The following is a 17,167-nucleotide window of genomic DNA, read 5'->3' on the forward strand; positions in this document are numbered from 1 at the left end:
GACGACTACTTCCTCTAGGCTTCGCATTAACCCCCTTGGACGCATCTTGTCTGACCGCACTTGGGAGCCATAAGCCATGAGGAAACTGGAGAGGAGGCAGCAGGAGGGCTCAAAGGAGAGTAAAGCAGGTTTCTCCTCTGTACCAGCAGTGCGAAGAGGCAGTATCTCACACTGCCTTCTCAGACAGACTCCTCTGCCTTGGCTTCTTTCTTCGGTAATATCAAATCTCACATTTTTCAGAGTCTAGTCAGAATCATGGGTGGGCAATTCTAACTGGTCAAACTTCCATCACACAGGGAATTTCTGCTAGGATTGCCAGACATTTAGAGTTTTCCAGAAGAAAAACATCTCATGTATAGTATTTCTTCTAAAGCAATGCCTTTGAAGCTATCAGGCACCACAAACTGCATTTTTACAATATGAAAAAGTCTATATGGGTAAATGAAATAAACTATACATGAGTGTCTGTCTGAGAGCATCAAGGACTTTTATAAATACTGAGTAATTTCAAAAGCAATTCTCAGGTAACTTATGAGGATAGACACACAACAGATCATCAAAAAAAATATTGCAGTTTACTCTTTCGGTTCTTTGAATGTCTTAAGTCCACAACACAGCAGTTAAATATTTGCAGACTTCAGTCTGAAAATCTAAACAGATTGTCAACTTCTAGTAAATTCAAGCCAGTTCCAGGATGAACCTTCCAACAGAGACCTGAGGATATATAGAGGCAACGTGTACTGTTTACTGAGGTCTAAAGTAACTGACTATATGGAGGTCTGTACAACAGGAAACGGTAGTTCAACTTCAGTATTGCACAGTATTTTCATGCCTTACTTACAGTAAGTTACACCAAATAACTGAGCTACATAGCACCTAACACTGCAACAGAAATCCATATGGATTTGAACAAAGTTAATATTTTACGTTATTGGTCCCTTTTAGAAATTATATGACCATCATATTATAAAAATCGCACGCTTATCAACCTAAAGAAAAGCTGGCACAACATTCAAAACACGGACATATTCCACAGCGGATAAAAATATTTGTACTTTGGCAACATGCCAATGACTTAGAGGTACCAACATCTCTAACCTCCTGGGCTATTTTCTTTCTTTGTCTTTTCTTGGCAATTTGAAGAAAATTTTGCAGATGCAACAAACTGGCTAATAAACGGAGTGGCTAAAAATCACTGAAGGATTAATTTAAGCACTTAAAACACCACTACATGTGCAAAGGAAAATAAAAAGATAGTGTAAAAATAAAAAAAAAGCATATTAAAATAAAAACCTCTGCTAATTTTCACTAGCCCCTGACAATTTCCTTAAAAGTGTGTCATTCACACACGCACAGAGCAGTCGTTTCCACAGGATAAACCCCACCGCTGATGAGCAGCATTTATACATCCAGCGCAAGTGGATGCCACTGAAGAGCCGAGCTTTGCTCTGAAGCAGCACAAATTCATTGGGTGCCTTGACCCCTTTTTTGTCTTTTCTTTGTGTCTCAGATTTGTTGCAAGGAAGCAAGTTCAGACTAGCAAGTAACAATGTGCTCGTTTTCATCTCTTCTATCTTTGTTCTATTTTAAGACTTGCCAAAGTGGTTATTACTTACGTTAATTTATATGCCATCTAAAGTATGGAGAGGACTCTGGGCAATAAATGTTATACAATCAGAGATCAAATTCCTCTGTCGCACAGTTTATATTCGACTGCTGCTCCTTCTTTTCTTGGAAGCAGTCAACATTGGACCGGGCAATAGCCCTGGCTAGCAGATATGCTGCTGGACCCACGCCTGTGGGAACAGGGCCAGTGACTGTCCACGGTGATCATCTGTCCTCTCCTGTCCTGCATCGCTGCTGTTGTCTGGGTCTCAGCCAGCTGAACCCAGCCTCCCTTCATGATCTGTAGAAAGTATTGGGGGAGGGAGTTGCTTTTAGGACTGTACCTCATGGTGTGCTCAGAGAGAAGACAAGCTGTGCAGGGTAGTTGTTGCCCAGACTCTTTCCTACTTTTATGGAGAGCTCCTACATGGGGGAACCAACACAGCTCTGCAAAGCTGGGTAAAATTTTTCAGCTGAACTTTTTTTTCAGGAAAAAAAAAAAAGGAGATTCAGCAACACCAAAACATTTTGTGAACCGATACCTGCTCTATCTGATGCTGTCAGCAATTTTTTTCTAAAATGTCATTCGTATTTATTAATATTTAAGGAAATACTCAAGCTGGATACTGTCCTTTCGAGACGGACCTCATAAGCTGTTAGATTTGAAATTCACTTTTCATCCAACTTAATGACTTGGAAATTCTTTTTCAAAAAATCCTATGAACTTTTTTTTCATAATTTTACGGAGCTCTGCATATTTCATTACTTATGATACACAATTCACAGCACATAAGGGCCATTATCTGTATTGCAGACACTATTAGTTACATTATAGAGATGTATACAGATTTTTTCATAAATACATTAACTTCATCAGCTGCAATAAAAGCAGCAACCTTTATTATTATTATTATTATTATTATCATCATGATCACTATCATTATCCTTATTATCCTTGAAAATCCCTTAAAAACACCTGTTGATCCTCTTTTTTGTCTTGGTTAGGTTTACTGCTTTTCATTTGGATTCTGTCGCTAACAGTTCTATTCCTACCCCAAAAAATTACTGAAAAAACCCTCAGAGCTCATCTTCAATCGGCACGTGAAAGTGATTTAAATAGCATCTCTGAATTTAATGTTTCTTTGCATTCAGCTAAATGCACTTTTCTTAAATTCAGACCACCAATGTCTTATCATTAAATATATGACTACCACACATTTTTACAAGTTGCACAGAAAAATATTTAAGATTTTAAAAATTCAGTTGTATGTTCTAAAAATTCCAGAATTCAATAATTTCTTGCCCCTAATGGATTTAGAGTTATGATACTCATATTTGAAATACTGTGCTGAAATCAAAGAAGAATCTCTGCCCATATTTAGATGCAAAGACCCACTATGTCCTTGACTGTAGCTGCACTGAAGCTACACGCAAGCAAGCAGAATATTAAAGGTGATCTGTAAAAGAAAAGAGTGCAAAGAAAACTTCTGTTGAGTGTTTGCAGGGAAGAATTAAGAATAGTTTTAAAATATTTTTTAAATTATTGTAAAGTCTTCAGCTACATGAGAAAAATAATACCATAAAGGGTTTTTAGGAAATACTCTAATGTACTGGCCAGATTTCAAAATTCCTCTTTCTATGAAATATTTTCATCTGCTCTCTGGAACTCTGTGTGACATTTACTAAAATTATCAGGGAAAAGGCCATAGTGTGAGAATCTGCAAAATTCAACAAAAAATGGTGACATTAACAGAGTCTTCAGCAGCCATTTGAGAAATGATTGTACATGACAAGTCAGTTCTGCCCTAAACTTCGTCTAGACACTTGGAAATACTCTGTGCAGAAAATAATGCAGACCCAGCTATTTCTGTTCTTCCCAATCTTAAACTAGATAACCTGAGCTCCCAAATCAATACTTAAAAAATGAATGAGTTGTTTAATGCTGAACAGGCTATCTCATTCAAACCAAAATCAAAGTTTATTTTAGTTAAGAAAAGGACTGCTTTGGAAAGAAAAAAAATTTAATATCAGGTCTATCAAAATTAAGCTACATCATCTGACACTAAACAAAGGGGGCTTCATTCTTCTGTGAGACAGAAGTTCATTCGTGTGCCACAGAATGAGAGTATTTTTCCTCTGGACAATTGCAGGTACTCTAAACCTTCTAGAAAATCCCACAAGCTCCAGTAAGCCACAAACTATGGGCCTGACCAGGCAAAAAGGATATGAAGAGTGATAACATTCAAGTTTAATACTGACATTCTCTTACAGATAGGCATTTATGTAGAAATATTTCATGTGAATATAGTGGACTTCTTTTCCCTCTTGGTTAATACTTTGGCATCACTCAATTTCCTTTTTCTGTCATAATTTTGATATTATTTCAACTCAATATTTATATTTGCACAAAGTAAAACTTGTGAATGCAGTGTGAATCAGATGAAAAAGCAAATAAAAATCCTCTTTAAACAAAGCTCAGTCAAATACAGTCAGAATTATCAGTAGGTCTTTCTATAAAACCTTCCATAAAAAATACAATAGAAACATAACAGTGGAGCTACACTTATTAAATGCATTTGACATCTTTTGAAATCATAATTCTACAAGACGTGTATGTCACAGCTTAGCTAAAATCAAGATTATACTTTTGGAAAGGAACAAATTCTCCTAAACCCCACACTACTTATGTATTGGAAATAGCTCAACGTGCAGTTATTATTGCAGTAATATCTCTGTTAAAAAATCTAGCGAGATAGTGCAAATAAATGGAAACACAAATGCATACTACAAGTCAACCAACTACATACCAGGAGACAAAGTCAAAATTTTTATTTCAGGAAAAAGGAAGAGAGCCACATGTAATACTAACTCAATAGAGTGGCAGGACTTTGTTTGAAAATACTAGCCCTTATTAGGAAATCTTTTGGAAGATGAGTAGCTGGAGCTGAATTATGTTTCTATTAAGGGTAGTGAATTCCTCAGCTAGACGGCAACAGTAAATAAAAGAGAACATGCTTACATTCACTTAATAGTTTCAAAGAATTAAGTATCATTACTAGAACAAAGTGTTCCTCTTACAAAAATAATCAGGTCTTTTTCTTTGTTTTCAACATTGTCCATCACCCATTTGTTCTTTTCCCCCCTCCTGCTGCAGAAACACGTGGGTGCGTGCGGGATCGGTCCGAAGCTTTTGCTGGGTTCGGGGGGGTGCTCTTTGCTGCCAGGGTGTCGGATTTAGAGCCCAGATCCTGCCACCGTCCCTAAGGCACCATTACCACCCTAGCTGCTGCACTACAGACTTTTTTTAGATTGGCTGAAAAGAGAAATCCATCTTCACATCAGTCTCCCTCCGTTCTTCTTTTTGTGCAACAGAGTCATCGTCCTCGTAGATCACCACAAGTATGCAAAGCAAGCTCTAACAGTCTGCTCTGGGAAAAGTAACAACCCGGAGAGGGAAGACTCTCACGGAGACAATACTGAACAGCCAAACAAGACTAATGAGTGAGCTGCAGGACGGACCACCGCACTCCTGCCTGGCAGCGGGAAGTTACTTTTCAAGCACACACAGCCTAACGTTTAGAAAAAGATTTGCAAAGAGTGCAGACTTAACAAAAAGGAGGCACCTGCAGGTAAGGAAGCTCATGTGTAAATGCTGAACATTCTTGCAGAGATAAACGCCCCATGCAAGCAAGTACTTGGAAATGCTCCTCTACAACACGCTGAACAACAGGTGAATTACAGAAGTCTAAACCTGTGGGTAGCTGTAAGACTCATGGTAATTCTGATGGCCAAGATAATTTTCTGAATCTACCATTAGAAAATTTGAGATCATCTCCTGGATGAACAGAAGATGGCAACAAAAAAGAACAACATCAGAAAAGAAATCCTGTGAAAAGAGCAATGGGATATTATGCTAGACAAGAAACAAAAAACCAGCTGTTTCATATCTAGAGTGCTAAATGCATTGAGAGGTTTAAGATAACTCTCTCTGTTCTGTTAGAAACTTTATTGTAACTTTGCGACAAATACAAAATTTATTCATAACTAATTTATACCCGTTTGTTTTATACCACAGTTTCTGATGATGTTGCCCTTTAGCTTCAAAAACTCTTCTGCCTTTTTGATGTCTACTTTCATTGCATTCTTACAGAACAATCATATCCCTCTTCAACCTTCATTTTTATAGGCTGAACAAATCAAGCAATAAACTGTCCTTCAAGGTCTTGGTTCCCACAAATATCCAGCATTCATTTGCTTGAATGCTGAGTGACCAGTACTCCAGATGAGCCAGCAGCTGTGCCTCATTCAGTGCTAACATTTTCATAGCTCTCCAACCAAACACCTTGCCTGATGCACCCAGGATAGCATTTGCCTTTTCCCTGGCCAAATTTCATACATAGGTTACATTCATCCTGTGATTTTTATTATACCCATGTCTTCTTCCTCCTCCTGTTTTTTCTAGACAACAGAGTTCCTAGATTGCATCTGAAAATCTTCATTAGTTATTCTCAAAGGAATGATCTTGCAATCTGCATTATTACATTTTATCAGGGTCCTATTTTTCTGGTCCTCAAGTTCATCAGTCCTTCCTCTATACCACCTGGAAGCAACATACTTTCCAAATCAGTATCATCAGCATATTCTAGCGGCAAAGACACTACCTCTCGCAGGGGAAATATGGTTTTTGTCCTAGAAACTGTGATTTTTGTCTTAGGAACTCAACCAGTAAGCACTCTCTGGCTCTTGTTTTAATTAAACCAGATGATGCCTCTGTCCTAACCAGTTTCTTCCTGACACCAGTATTCCTTACTAGTCTCCATACTTTCCATCCAGTCTAATAATCACAGATGATTTACGGCAGTCTAAATACAATAAGTCTTTTGAACTTTTGTATAGCAATCAGCTTTCTTATCAAATAAATGTATTTTTTAAAATCAGCACAATTTCTTTCACTACAGTAATAAAAAATAAACTTAGATGTTATAAGGTAAAAGAAACATGCTCAGCAATGCATCATTGTCATTGTTTATAACTGAGACTCCATCAGTCAAAATGAAATAGGGGGGGGGGGGAAGCCTGACCACTGCAAGAAAAGGTTGTCAAAACCCCTGTAAAAAAATAACAAAATTATTTCCCCAAGCCTATGGAAAAAAGCAATAGCTTTCTCAAGAAAGACAACAAACAACCCCTCCTTACCACCAAAGCCTCCACCCTCCAGCATATTTTGTTTCTGATTTATTATCTGATTTATCTGTCTGTAGTATCTAGACCTGTATGAAATCTCTTGTTGTATCATGAAGTTACTACAAGGACAGAAGATTATCCCTGGTGGCATTACCAAACAAAGACTACAAAAATTAAAAACAGATTTTTTTTTTTCTAACAGTGTCTACTCTGAAATGATGTAGCTCTGAGCCTGGAAGGTTGTTATACTCTGCTTTATTCTGATGTTTCTCTGGTAGTGTTAGTTTTACCACGGCACAGCAGTGCTTGCTAACAGTCACTAAGTACCTCCAGCAAACCATCATATTCTCCACCAGTAGAGGACATTTTGTGTGATGGCTGGGGTTGTCTTTTCTTAACGTTTACCTAAGCTTCGGTCATCCAACAAAGCCATGAAAGAAAGTCTTCTTAAGATCAGTCTTAGAAGGTGAAATGTGAGGCAGTCACCCAGATGAAGAAGTGTTCTTCAGGCACACAAAAGGAGCACAGCCATACTGAGGAGTACAAGATTATCAGGACTTCACTCCTCAATAAAAACATCCTCACTTAGATGACAGCATCTTTTCTGAAATTGGGAATTTGGAATATCATTCAAAAGAACATCCAAAAAGCCACTTCTTTAATAGGAAAACAACAGAATATTACAGAAAATATACTGTAGAAGGGAATTCCATGTGAGGATGTATGCAGTTCTTACACAGGGGAATATGTTATAAGATTCTCATGTGGTTTTGCTCAGGTTGCCAGTTACTTCCTGAGTGAAGCAGACAAACAGCTAAAGAATCCTTCCAAGTATCCAGTTCACAGATGCACATAAGCAAACAGAGCCTTTTCACTCTCTTTTCACCTTGTGACAAGATTTGATTTCCGCTGCGCTTCATGGTATGTAACCTCTCTTTGAAACGTTAATGCCTATGGCTTCATTTCAGGTTGTTGATGTTAAACTTCACAAACAGGAGATGGACAGCAAATAATTTTGGCTCTTACGTAGAAATATCTCATTGTCGTATGTACCATAAACACGACAAGGTATTTTGATTTACAAAAATGACCCGATATCCCTGTAACATGAGACTGGACAAGCTCCTCATTCTTCTTAGCTCTGCTTCTCCACATCTCTTCCACTCTCATCTGTATTGAGCCAGTAAATGCAAACAATATATAATATCCCAGACAAAGTCTCACCTCTATCTTATACGAGATCGCTAATGCTTCTCAAGCAATGTCAGTGGAAGACTAGTCAGAATACTGATGTTAATGGTGTTAGGCACCTTGGAAAAAAGTAGTCTCCAAGAACTCATATTAAAAAAAAAAAAAGTTGCATCTCTGGAGGTTTTGTTCATGTCTATCTCAAAGCTGGTACTTCCAGTCTCTCTGTCTGTACTGGTTTGTAGTTTCTATCGTGTTTTTGATATCTTAATTAAGTAAACACTCCCAAATTATTCTGTCATTCCTTTTAAACTCTTACTCTCAATGTTTTTGATGGAAAAGTTGGTCTCCATTCGAAGTGGCTAAAGAACGAAAATCCTCTAAGTCCTTCAACAAAACAAACAAAACCACAGCCAGCCATCCTGTCCAATTGCCTTAAAGAGGAAAATCTGTCTTGCTGACCCAGCAGGCAACTGCGTCAGGCTGAATACATCCTAGAGATGTGACACTATCAAATCTCTGATAGCAAGATGGTGAAGACATGGTGTCAGAATGGTTGCAAAGCACTGTTAGCACTTAAAAAGAACAAGAAAAGTGTGCTCCTACTTGCGGATGACCTTTCCGGACCCCTGCCTGCTGACCAGAGGTTAGAAAGCAAGAGCGAGGAATCCTTTCGTCGTCTTAAGGCAAGCCTCTGCGTGTACCAGGAGTCCTGAGAGGGATCCAGGGATGCGAATACTTCTGGTTATCTGAGATTGAGCTTTTCCTACTCTCCAGAACTCATCTCACTGGTGATAACCCCACCATTACCTTCATCTGCTTTGAAATGCATTATGATGTATCTATTTATGTACAAATTCTGTAATAAAACTCTTTCCTCTTACGGCAGCAGTTTTTATCTCTTTGAAAACAAACCCAGGACCCCAAATCAAAATGCAGTATGATCAATACTGCCCTCAGTCACTCATCAGTCGGGAAACTATAACAAAGTAGTCGGGAAACTATAATAAAGTAGTCAGGAAACTATAAAGTAGTCGGGAAACTATAAAGTAGGGGAACAGAGTGTTGTATCACAAAATCAAGACAATAGATGATGAATTCCCATAATAATCTATTTCACTATAATTTTCCTATGATTTAAAATTTAGTTGCTGCAATTATTTAGAAAACCTGCAGTTATATATTTATTTTGTATATATGTATATGTTTATTTACAAAATTTAGGCTGGCAAAGAAAGCTAGATAAGTGGGATTATAACTGAAATTGTACAGAATATGCCTGGAGATATTTCCATTCTTCTGTGGTCTTTCTGGGGGTTTTGCTTCTTTTTTTTCCATTTTTATTTTCTTCTTTTTAACTGTGATAGCATAAGCAGAGCTGGATTTTCTTTAGGAATACAGCCAGCAGATTACAGGCTTTTTTTGATGAACTACAAAATCTACCCGATTTGTGGACACAATGAACAAACCACAGTAAGCAAAGATTTTGTTATTTCAATGAACAGTTACTAAAAGTAGTATGAATTCTTAAACATAAACGAAAGGAAGGTGCAGCAGAAATATGTACTTTTCCCTGAAGATCTGCATAAAAATAAAAACTGATTCTTTCACTGAATGTCTTATAAGGCACATATTCAGACTAAATATTTTCCAATAACACTGAAAAAGGGCGCACAAAATAATGTGATTATTGGTCCTAAATCTAGCATGGAAGTGGATCTGCCCCATATATGCAAGGAGGTCCATGTGTATATATATTGGCACATACACTCATGCATAGGCTTGCACACACACACTCCTTTTTCAACTGAAAAAAATCAACTCTTAGAAATAATAGCTACCTAGTAGTTTTATACACACCACTTCTGTTTTTATATAAGATTAAAGCTGTGCATAATGCTAAAAGCAAGAACTATCTACAAAAAGTTGTATTCAGCCCTTATTGAACACTTCTTCAAATGAAAAAAAGCAAGACGGAAGTTAATTTTATTGGTTTTGAAGACAGTAGTAAACTAGAATTTCAGACCTACATGTTCCACAAGAATACAGAACCTCTGATTTTCGAGAAATGTCTGACCTTTTGCTTTATTTTTGATCTTCTGTTTTGGGTTTTCAGAAACAAATAACTACTTACATCACGCATACTGGACTTACATCATACAAATTATAGGCAAAAAAATATTTAAACTGACCAATGCAGGAAAAACTATGGAGGCTACACATACATTTCTCTATTTTTTTATACTTCCTTTAAAATACATGCTCTGTGCCAACAGCACACCTTCGGTTACTGAAGATCTGTAGCAGAATTTCTTACCTGGCACCACTTTTTGGAGGCCCATACACCTCCACACTACTTTTAAAACTTCAGAATTTGGCTATTACAACCAATTTTCACATAATCAACTTTAAGGACCTAGTTTATATTATATTGTCAAAACAGTGGGTTTTTTTGCATTTTTTAAAATTCTCAGTAGTGGAGACATTATTATTTAGGCACTACACATTCAAACTAATTAGATCTTTTTAGATTTATCCTCCCTTCTTGTACACTACAGGGAGGAAGGGGGTCCATGATTTAGGGCATGAGAATTTAGTCTTCAACAACGGATGTTCTTTGGAAAACCTGTCAAGTTTCATGTGTATATTGTTCCAAAAAATGCTCAAAAATGTTCAACTCCTTGGTTTCAGACATAATTTAACTAAGAAAATAGTGACTGGAAAAACATGCCCCATTTTATTTGCTCTGCTTATATCACAGATAGTACGGTTTGCCTGAGCGACAGTAAGGCAAAGCAAGTATCCTTCTCAACTCTGTTTAACAATCATGAGTAATACATAATCGTACTTTTCATATTTGACTTGCTAACATCACTAAGAAGAGTGAGTTAGGGCTCATGCAAGGCAAATCACCCTGTGTTTGGTAGCCCCCTGTGCCTTCCTCTTAGGCACACAGCCCTGGTTCCTGCTCAGAGGTGGACTACTGAGTGAGACAGAGCAAAGATCTCCTCTGTCACAGGAATTCCTATTTCAATGAGGTTTAGGAGCTAGAAAGAAACACCAGATCAAACCACATAAACATTCTGTAAAATACTGAAAATATTTTGTTCTTTAAAGTAAGTGGAGTAAAACATTAACCTAAAATCCTTTCTATAATACAATATCATTTTTTATTACTTTAAGAGCAGGTTATTGATTCTGACGCATCTAAAATAATATCTAACTGTATACAGCCATCTATATTCTAGTCTAATATTCAGACAGAGTGCATGTTGAGCAACACCATGTTAATCTGAAGCCCCTGTTCTGAGCTTCAAGTGCACCTACTACATCTATCATTTAATCCAGCTGCATGATTATATGCTTTTTGGCTTAAAATTAATACACGAGTAGAGTAGAAAAATACTACAATTTTTTTGTTAACGCTGACCAAGATGATATAAATAAACTATATTGTTACTTACCTTAGGTTGGATTACCCTACTATGAGAGAGGAGAGCTGCAATATGCCTGCATTCTATGCTAGGCTGTAGCTTTCCCTCTTTCTCCCTCCCTTTCTTTTAGTAAGAAAGAACCCTTAGGGTCAGGTCGTGCTCCCACTGAAGACAAGAGCAAAAGTCTTCACTGGAGTTCAATAGGAGCAGGACAAGGACTTTTAAAACACTTTTTTTTCTTCTTCCTTTTGTATCTTTCTCTACAAGCTTTTGCTCCTTCAGGCTGTGCAGATATGAAGCTTTTAAGATTTCTGAAGTCACAATAAAGAGCTGGAAGTCTTATGCTCCTAATGAAGAAGCGTCTTGCTGTCGTCTAATTTATATGAAATCGCTGACCCCAATTAGCCAGTGTTGTTTTTAAAGAAAAAATATTGGATTTACCCTTGACTAAGAAATCAAAGGTAGTTTTTAAAAACATATGCTTTGCCATTATGGGTACAAACTTTTTCCAAGTTACATAACTGCCATTCATTTGCTCATATTTCAGTTCCCCCATTCATACTCTACTCTTCTGGTAGAAGAAATTTCCTATACAAAAAAAGCTGCTCTTAGCTAAACCATTATCCACTGTTGATACCCACATATGTCTCTTTGTATCTCCTTGCCTATCTGTAAACAAGACTTCTAAGAGATAAAAACATATTTCATTGATCAGGACAGAAAGTTGTTACGGTATATATTCTAAAAGGCATTGGTATATTGTTTCTTGCAGATGCTTAATGATCAAAGAAAATTAATATCTCAGCAATTTCTTCACAGCTGGACAATCTTCTCTCCTGAGCGCTCTACTTCCATATACATGTAACACAGATGCCACAGATGAAATAACGGTAAACCATGTTTGGTCAGAGTCCTGTTTCCAAAGAGTGTGTGTCTCACTCACCTGTTTGGCTAAGTTGAGATGTGCTTCTGCTCCTTCGAGACACTATGGCAACCACTTTGGCACTAAGGCTGGAACGCCTTTTCTTCCCACCTGTTCCAACCGTGCCGACAGCCGTGTCCGACTGACTCCCGTCATTGTGCTCCAGCTTATACATCTCTCCGCTCACACTTGTGCTCTTAGTGATTCTCCCTGAAGTCCCCATCCGTCTGCCTTGCATTTTAGTAAATGTACTACAGTTACAAAGTAAAAACAAACATGTTAATTCGTCTGTGTAACAGCATTTCCAAAAGCCCTCTTTTTTATTAATAAATTAATTTTAAGTCTTGATACATTTTCATTTATTTGGTTCACAAATACCAGCTTAACTTGATCCTCCTCAGAGTATATATTTCCAGTATTATAATTTGTTCTTCACTTCTTCGAGGTAAATGAACACTTTCCCATATTTTTCAGCGTGACAGAGACATGCAACATTTAAAAGTCATGTGGAGCCTTCCTGTCTGCATCCCCGGAATACAGAAAGCAATATAATAGCAATTTTAAGACCAAAGACAATGAATATGGGCCAAGAGACTATATGTAGGTTAATACATGTATGTTATCGGCACTGTCCACCAAAGAGACCTTGAGACCTAATAGATACGAAGATAGTCATCTTCCATATTTTCATACTTTACAGAAAGAAGAAGTAATATAATACGTAGTATTTTTTACACCTTCACTCTCTTGCTACTTTAAAGGTAAATGCAATAATCACAGCAGGAAGGCAAAATAATTTTGAGGCAAAAAAACCTGGTAACTCAACAGAACTTACATTGATTGACAGAAAGATGAATCTTTCTGTCAGTTGTTTGATTTTCTTTATTTATTTTATTGCATTTGAGGGTTTCTGTACAAATACTTTTTCTTGTCCTGCACACAGAGACTGGATAAAGTATTTGCAAACACGCTTTAGAGAACCACCTTAATACAAACAGGACCGACTAACACAGTCCTAACACAGCTATGACCAAGTGGTGCCCTAGTTCTAACGGCAATACGAAGTCAGCTATCACTCTGCAGAGACCCGGAAATTTAAGCTGTAGCCTCATTCGCTTCAGGTGTAGTTGTTAAATCAGCCTAGTACATGGAATATTCCTTGGTATCATATTGCTGACTAGTAGACCTACTGGCCACATACTGATTTTAGGGATTGTTTTTTCAGTAATTCTGTATTCTGAAGTGAAATGTTGAATTTACTTGTTGAGGGACAGTCCTGCTGTCCCTCCCAGAAGGTTCGCTTCCCAGCACATGTGATGGACTGGTCCCCCCTCCCCCAAAAACGAAAGAGAGAATTTAGAGGTGCAGGCTTCTTTATCTCATGGCAAGTTTCAGACAGAGAACAAATCTTGCCAGGGAGAAATGAAGGGGTCTGTGGGAGAAGAACTGACATCCTGTGACTTCTACGGATCTGGGCTATGCCGCCCAAAGACAGATCCAGTAAAGTGTAAAATGCTGTATACCTAAATCATGTTTTACTGACATTTACCAAGGTTTACTAATGTGTGACAATATGTAAGGGCAGATAAAAACAGACGAGATTTTTTTGAAAAAGAAGCTGGAAAAGTCAAGTCCTTGAATAGACAACACTTAATGGAGAGGTTGTTATCAATGTCCACATAGGCATTTAACAACGTCCACCATTTAGGATCTGCTCCTGTTAAGTCCAGATAAGAAAACAGCTATGACCTTCGCACAGAGCAAGGTGCTGCGATGCACGGAAGTACTCAAGAGCACATTTTAGTGGACCACTTGAGGCATACTTGAGCTTAAAATACTTCAGTATTTTATACTTTAATGACTGGCTTTTAGGTTTGCGTGGCAAAAATGGAAGGACATATGTATTATGATGTTTCTGTGCAAAATTCCTTTGTATTTTCTTATAGATGTCTCCCAGCACACACTCCCTCACACATATGTGAGCGCACACACACACATATATATTCAATCATTCTAGGAAGAATTTAATTGTGCTTTTTGGTCATTTAAAAAAAAATCTCACAGAAAGACCATCTTCCATAAATACGCAAGTATCAAGGAAAAGGGTTTGTGTAGGCAAACTAGTTCTATTCGCTTAATATCATATTGAGTAAAAAATGCCATAAAATATTTCCCGTTTTCAAAAGAGACTGACTTTCTGGAGGAAGATGAATATTAGTTGCTCGGTTTTAATATAAATCATGTCCCTAATATAGTACAGGTGTTTACTTCACAGGCTACATACACTGCTGCTTTTTAAAGTTGCAATGATCACTAAAAAACGGTATTATTATTGTTCTTCACAGAATGCAATAACCTCAACTTTACAAAATATCTAACCTAGCAGCTAATTTTGTTTCAGGTAACACAGATTTCTTTTTTTAACTCTCCACAAAAACTGTAACATGAAAAGACATGAACTACTGTTGCCATATAGGAGTCATTATTCTGCAAATAGCAAATTAATTTATAAAAGCAGTGATGAATATCACAAAATTCATGATGGAACTTCTGACAAAAAAATTTTTCCACAATTTGAGAAGATTTAGTGAAGTCCATCTTTCTTAATTTTGCAGCTGGGTATTGGTCTATAGCTCTAGCATAGAATTCTGGCTATGTCCAGAGAATCTCAGGAAATGTTTTCTCATTAAGAAGAAGTGACGTTACTACCTTGCATGCTTATCAAGAAAACCTTAAAACTAGAGATCAAATTACAGTGTGATAATACTGTCTGAATATGCAATCAACCTGCGTCGTTAGCTCGGACTGGTGTCACTCAATCCCCACATTCAAACAAACTTTAATCCCTAATTCAGCATATCATGGCTTTCCAACATCATTCCTGAATCAGCCATTTCCTGATGCCGAGTCCCTTTTCCCTCCTCTGCTGAGGAAACGAGGCCCCACACTCGTGCCCACAGGGTGCTAGAAGGCAACACCATTGACTGGTTTGCTTCTCTGGAGGAGAAGACACTTTGCCATTTCAAGCAGATGGCAGGCCAAAAGTACAGTCTGATACTTGGAGGGGGCAGAATCACACAGGCTGCATTTTCAGGGGTCCCATTTTCTACTGTGATTAGACACGGACAATTCCTTTCCACTGGTGCTCGGAATTGGATTTCAGTGATGGTTTCTGTGATGCTGATGATGCCCCCTGTTTAAACACTTGTGTAGTCATTTTGTTCCCATTTTGAGATGTGGGGTTGTTGTCAGTTCTGGAACTCTTGAGTTTATGCATCAATACTTTGGTAAGAGAGAGGAAACAAACTGAAAATACTTCTTTTGAGATCATCTGTTGACATTTGAGATATATTGACATGTATTTTGTTGACATACTAATCTATAAACATATCATTACAGCAATAAAGCTTAATGGACCACAAAACTTGCCATGCAACTAAAGAAATAGTTGTTTATCATACTATTGACTTTGCTCTACTGAATTTCAAGGCTTTATGAATATCATTAATACTAATCTTATGATGTTTCTATGCCAGTCTTCACTTTTTATGTAGAACAGAACTGAAATGCTTTACTCTCACATTATTTAATAATTTAGGAGACAATTATGTCCATCAATTGAGAAATAAGAATTTATAGTATTGTAACTTTAGGAAAATCCCATTTTTTATAATTAATTAATTATAATTAGAGAATTAATATATAAAATGAATAATACTGAATACTTCCTGAATAGTACATAAATTCCTTTTTCAAAGACCGACTCACATAAATTTCAATTTTCATTCTTTGTGACAGGTAGAGGGACCTAGAAAATTCACCTTAATAAAAAAAAACACTGAGAGATTTGGAGTTCAGATTATTCTTGTTTTTATCTTGCAAATATCAAGTACTACTTTCCTAGCAAACATGTTCTAGTGTACTTGTAGTACACAATAACTAATAGTTTGCTAGAAACAGGCTTAATGGCATAGGACCAAGGATCAAATCCTATGGCTGTCCAATAGTTTCCCTTGTCATAACTAAGCAAACAGATTAAGATTCTACGTTCGTCTAATCCCTGGGCTAGTTTATTATTTGACATTAGTTGGAACAGTACCAAAAGAATGGGCATTTAAAATTCAGTCTTCTTATACCACCTAATTGAGTACCCTTAGAGCACAATATTTTTCCTTTCCATTACTGGCTATCTATTGGAGAAACAGCTTCCAGCTCATGTTGTTACTTTCTTCAATATGATTAGAGTTTAATTTATGAAGCACAAAGAAGCGAAAGACCTGCACAAATTTACATATATCCATTTGCACTTTTGCACCCTTCTAATAATTACATACCTAAAATTTTATTTTCCTTTACTGGACTTGCTGGGATTATTAACACTTTCATTTAAATGCAGACACAAGTTTTGCAGGCCTGTGGTTAAAATTGGTAAATTATTAAGTTATATTGTGATACCCATAAGTCTTGAGTAACTCTGGCATCATTTCTGGATTCAAACCTAGTTATCATAACACAATAAATAAACACAGTTTTCAGTAGTGGGATAACTAAGAGTCACATATTTATCAGTATACTCCTTTTATTTCTAAATGAAATAATTTACTACATTCTTATTTAAAATTATTTTACCATCTTAGCAATTCTTTCAATGACTAGTTCAGCAAAAAAGCGATGTTATTTCTAATTACTGCCATAACAACATCATCAATGTGTATATTAAGAACAGTTACAGAAAATCCATCTGTGCCTCTGTTTTACTATATGGATATTTAGCACGGAAAAAGAGTCACTTGATTTGTAATTCTTTTATTATTATTATTATTTTTTAATTGAA

The 17,167-nt window shown here is 36.9% G+C and overlaps 1 protein-coding gene across 40 annotated transcripts in view; it reads right to left on the minus strand.

Moving 5' to 3' along the window:
* Positions 1–17,167, minus strand: part of RIMS1 (regulating synaptic membrane exocytosis 1) — a 355,813-nt gene that overhangs the window by 34,088 nt on the left and 304,558 nt on the right. For 27 of the 40 annotated variants that reach the window (XM_075414557.1, XM_075414516.1, XM_075414555.1 and 24 more), the window contains one exon: positions 12,355–12,584. The exons of the other annotated variants lie outside the window; for them this stretch is intronic. In XM_075414557.1, coding sequence (XP_075270672.1) covers positions 12,355–12,584 — 230 coding nt within the window. The remainder of the gene's footprint in view (positions 1–12,354; positions 12,585–17,167) is intronic. 40 annotated transcript variants of the gene reach the window in all.

The sequence above is a fragment of the Opisthocomus hoazin genome, chromosome 2 (genome assembly GCF_030867145.1).
Source record: "Opisthocomus hoazin isolate bOpiHoa1 chromosome 2, bOpiHoa1.hap1, whole genome shotgun sequence".
Classification (NCBI taxonomy): domain Eukaryota; kingdom Metazoa; phylum Chordata; class Aves; order Opisthocomiformes; family Opisthocomidae; genus Opisthocomus; species Opisthocomus hoazin.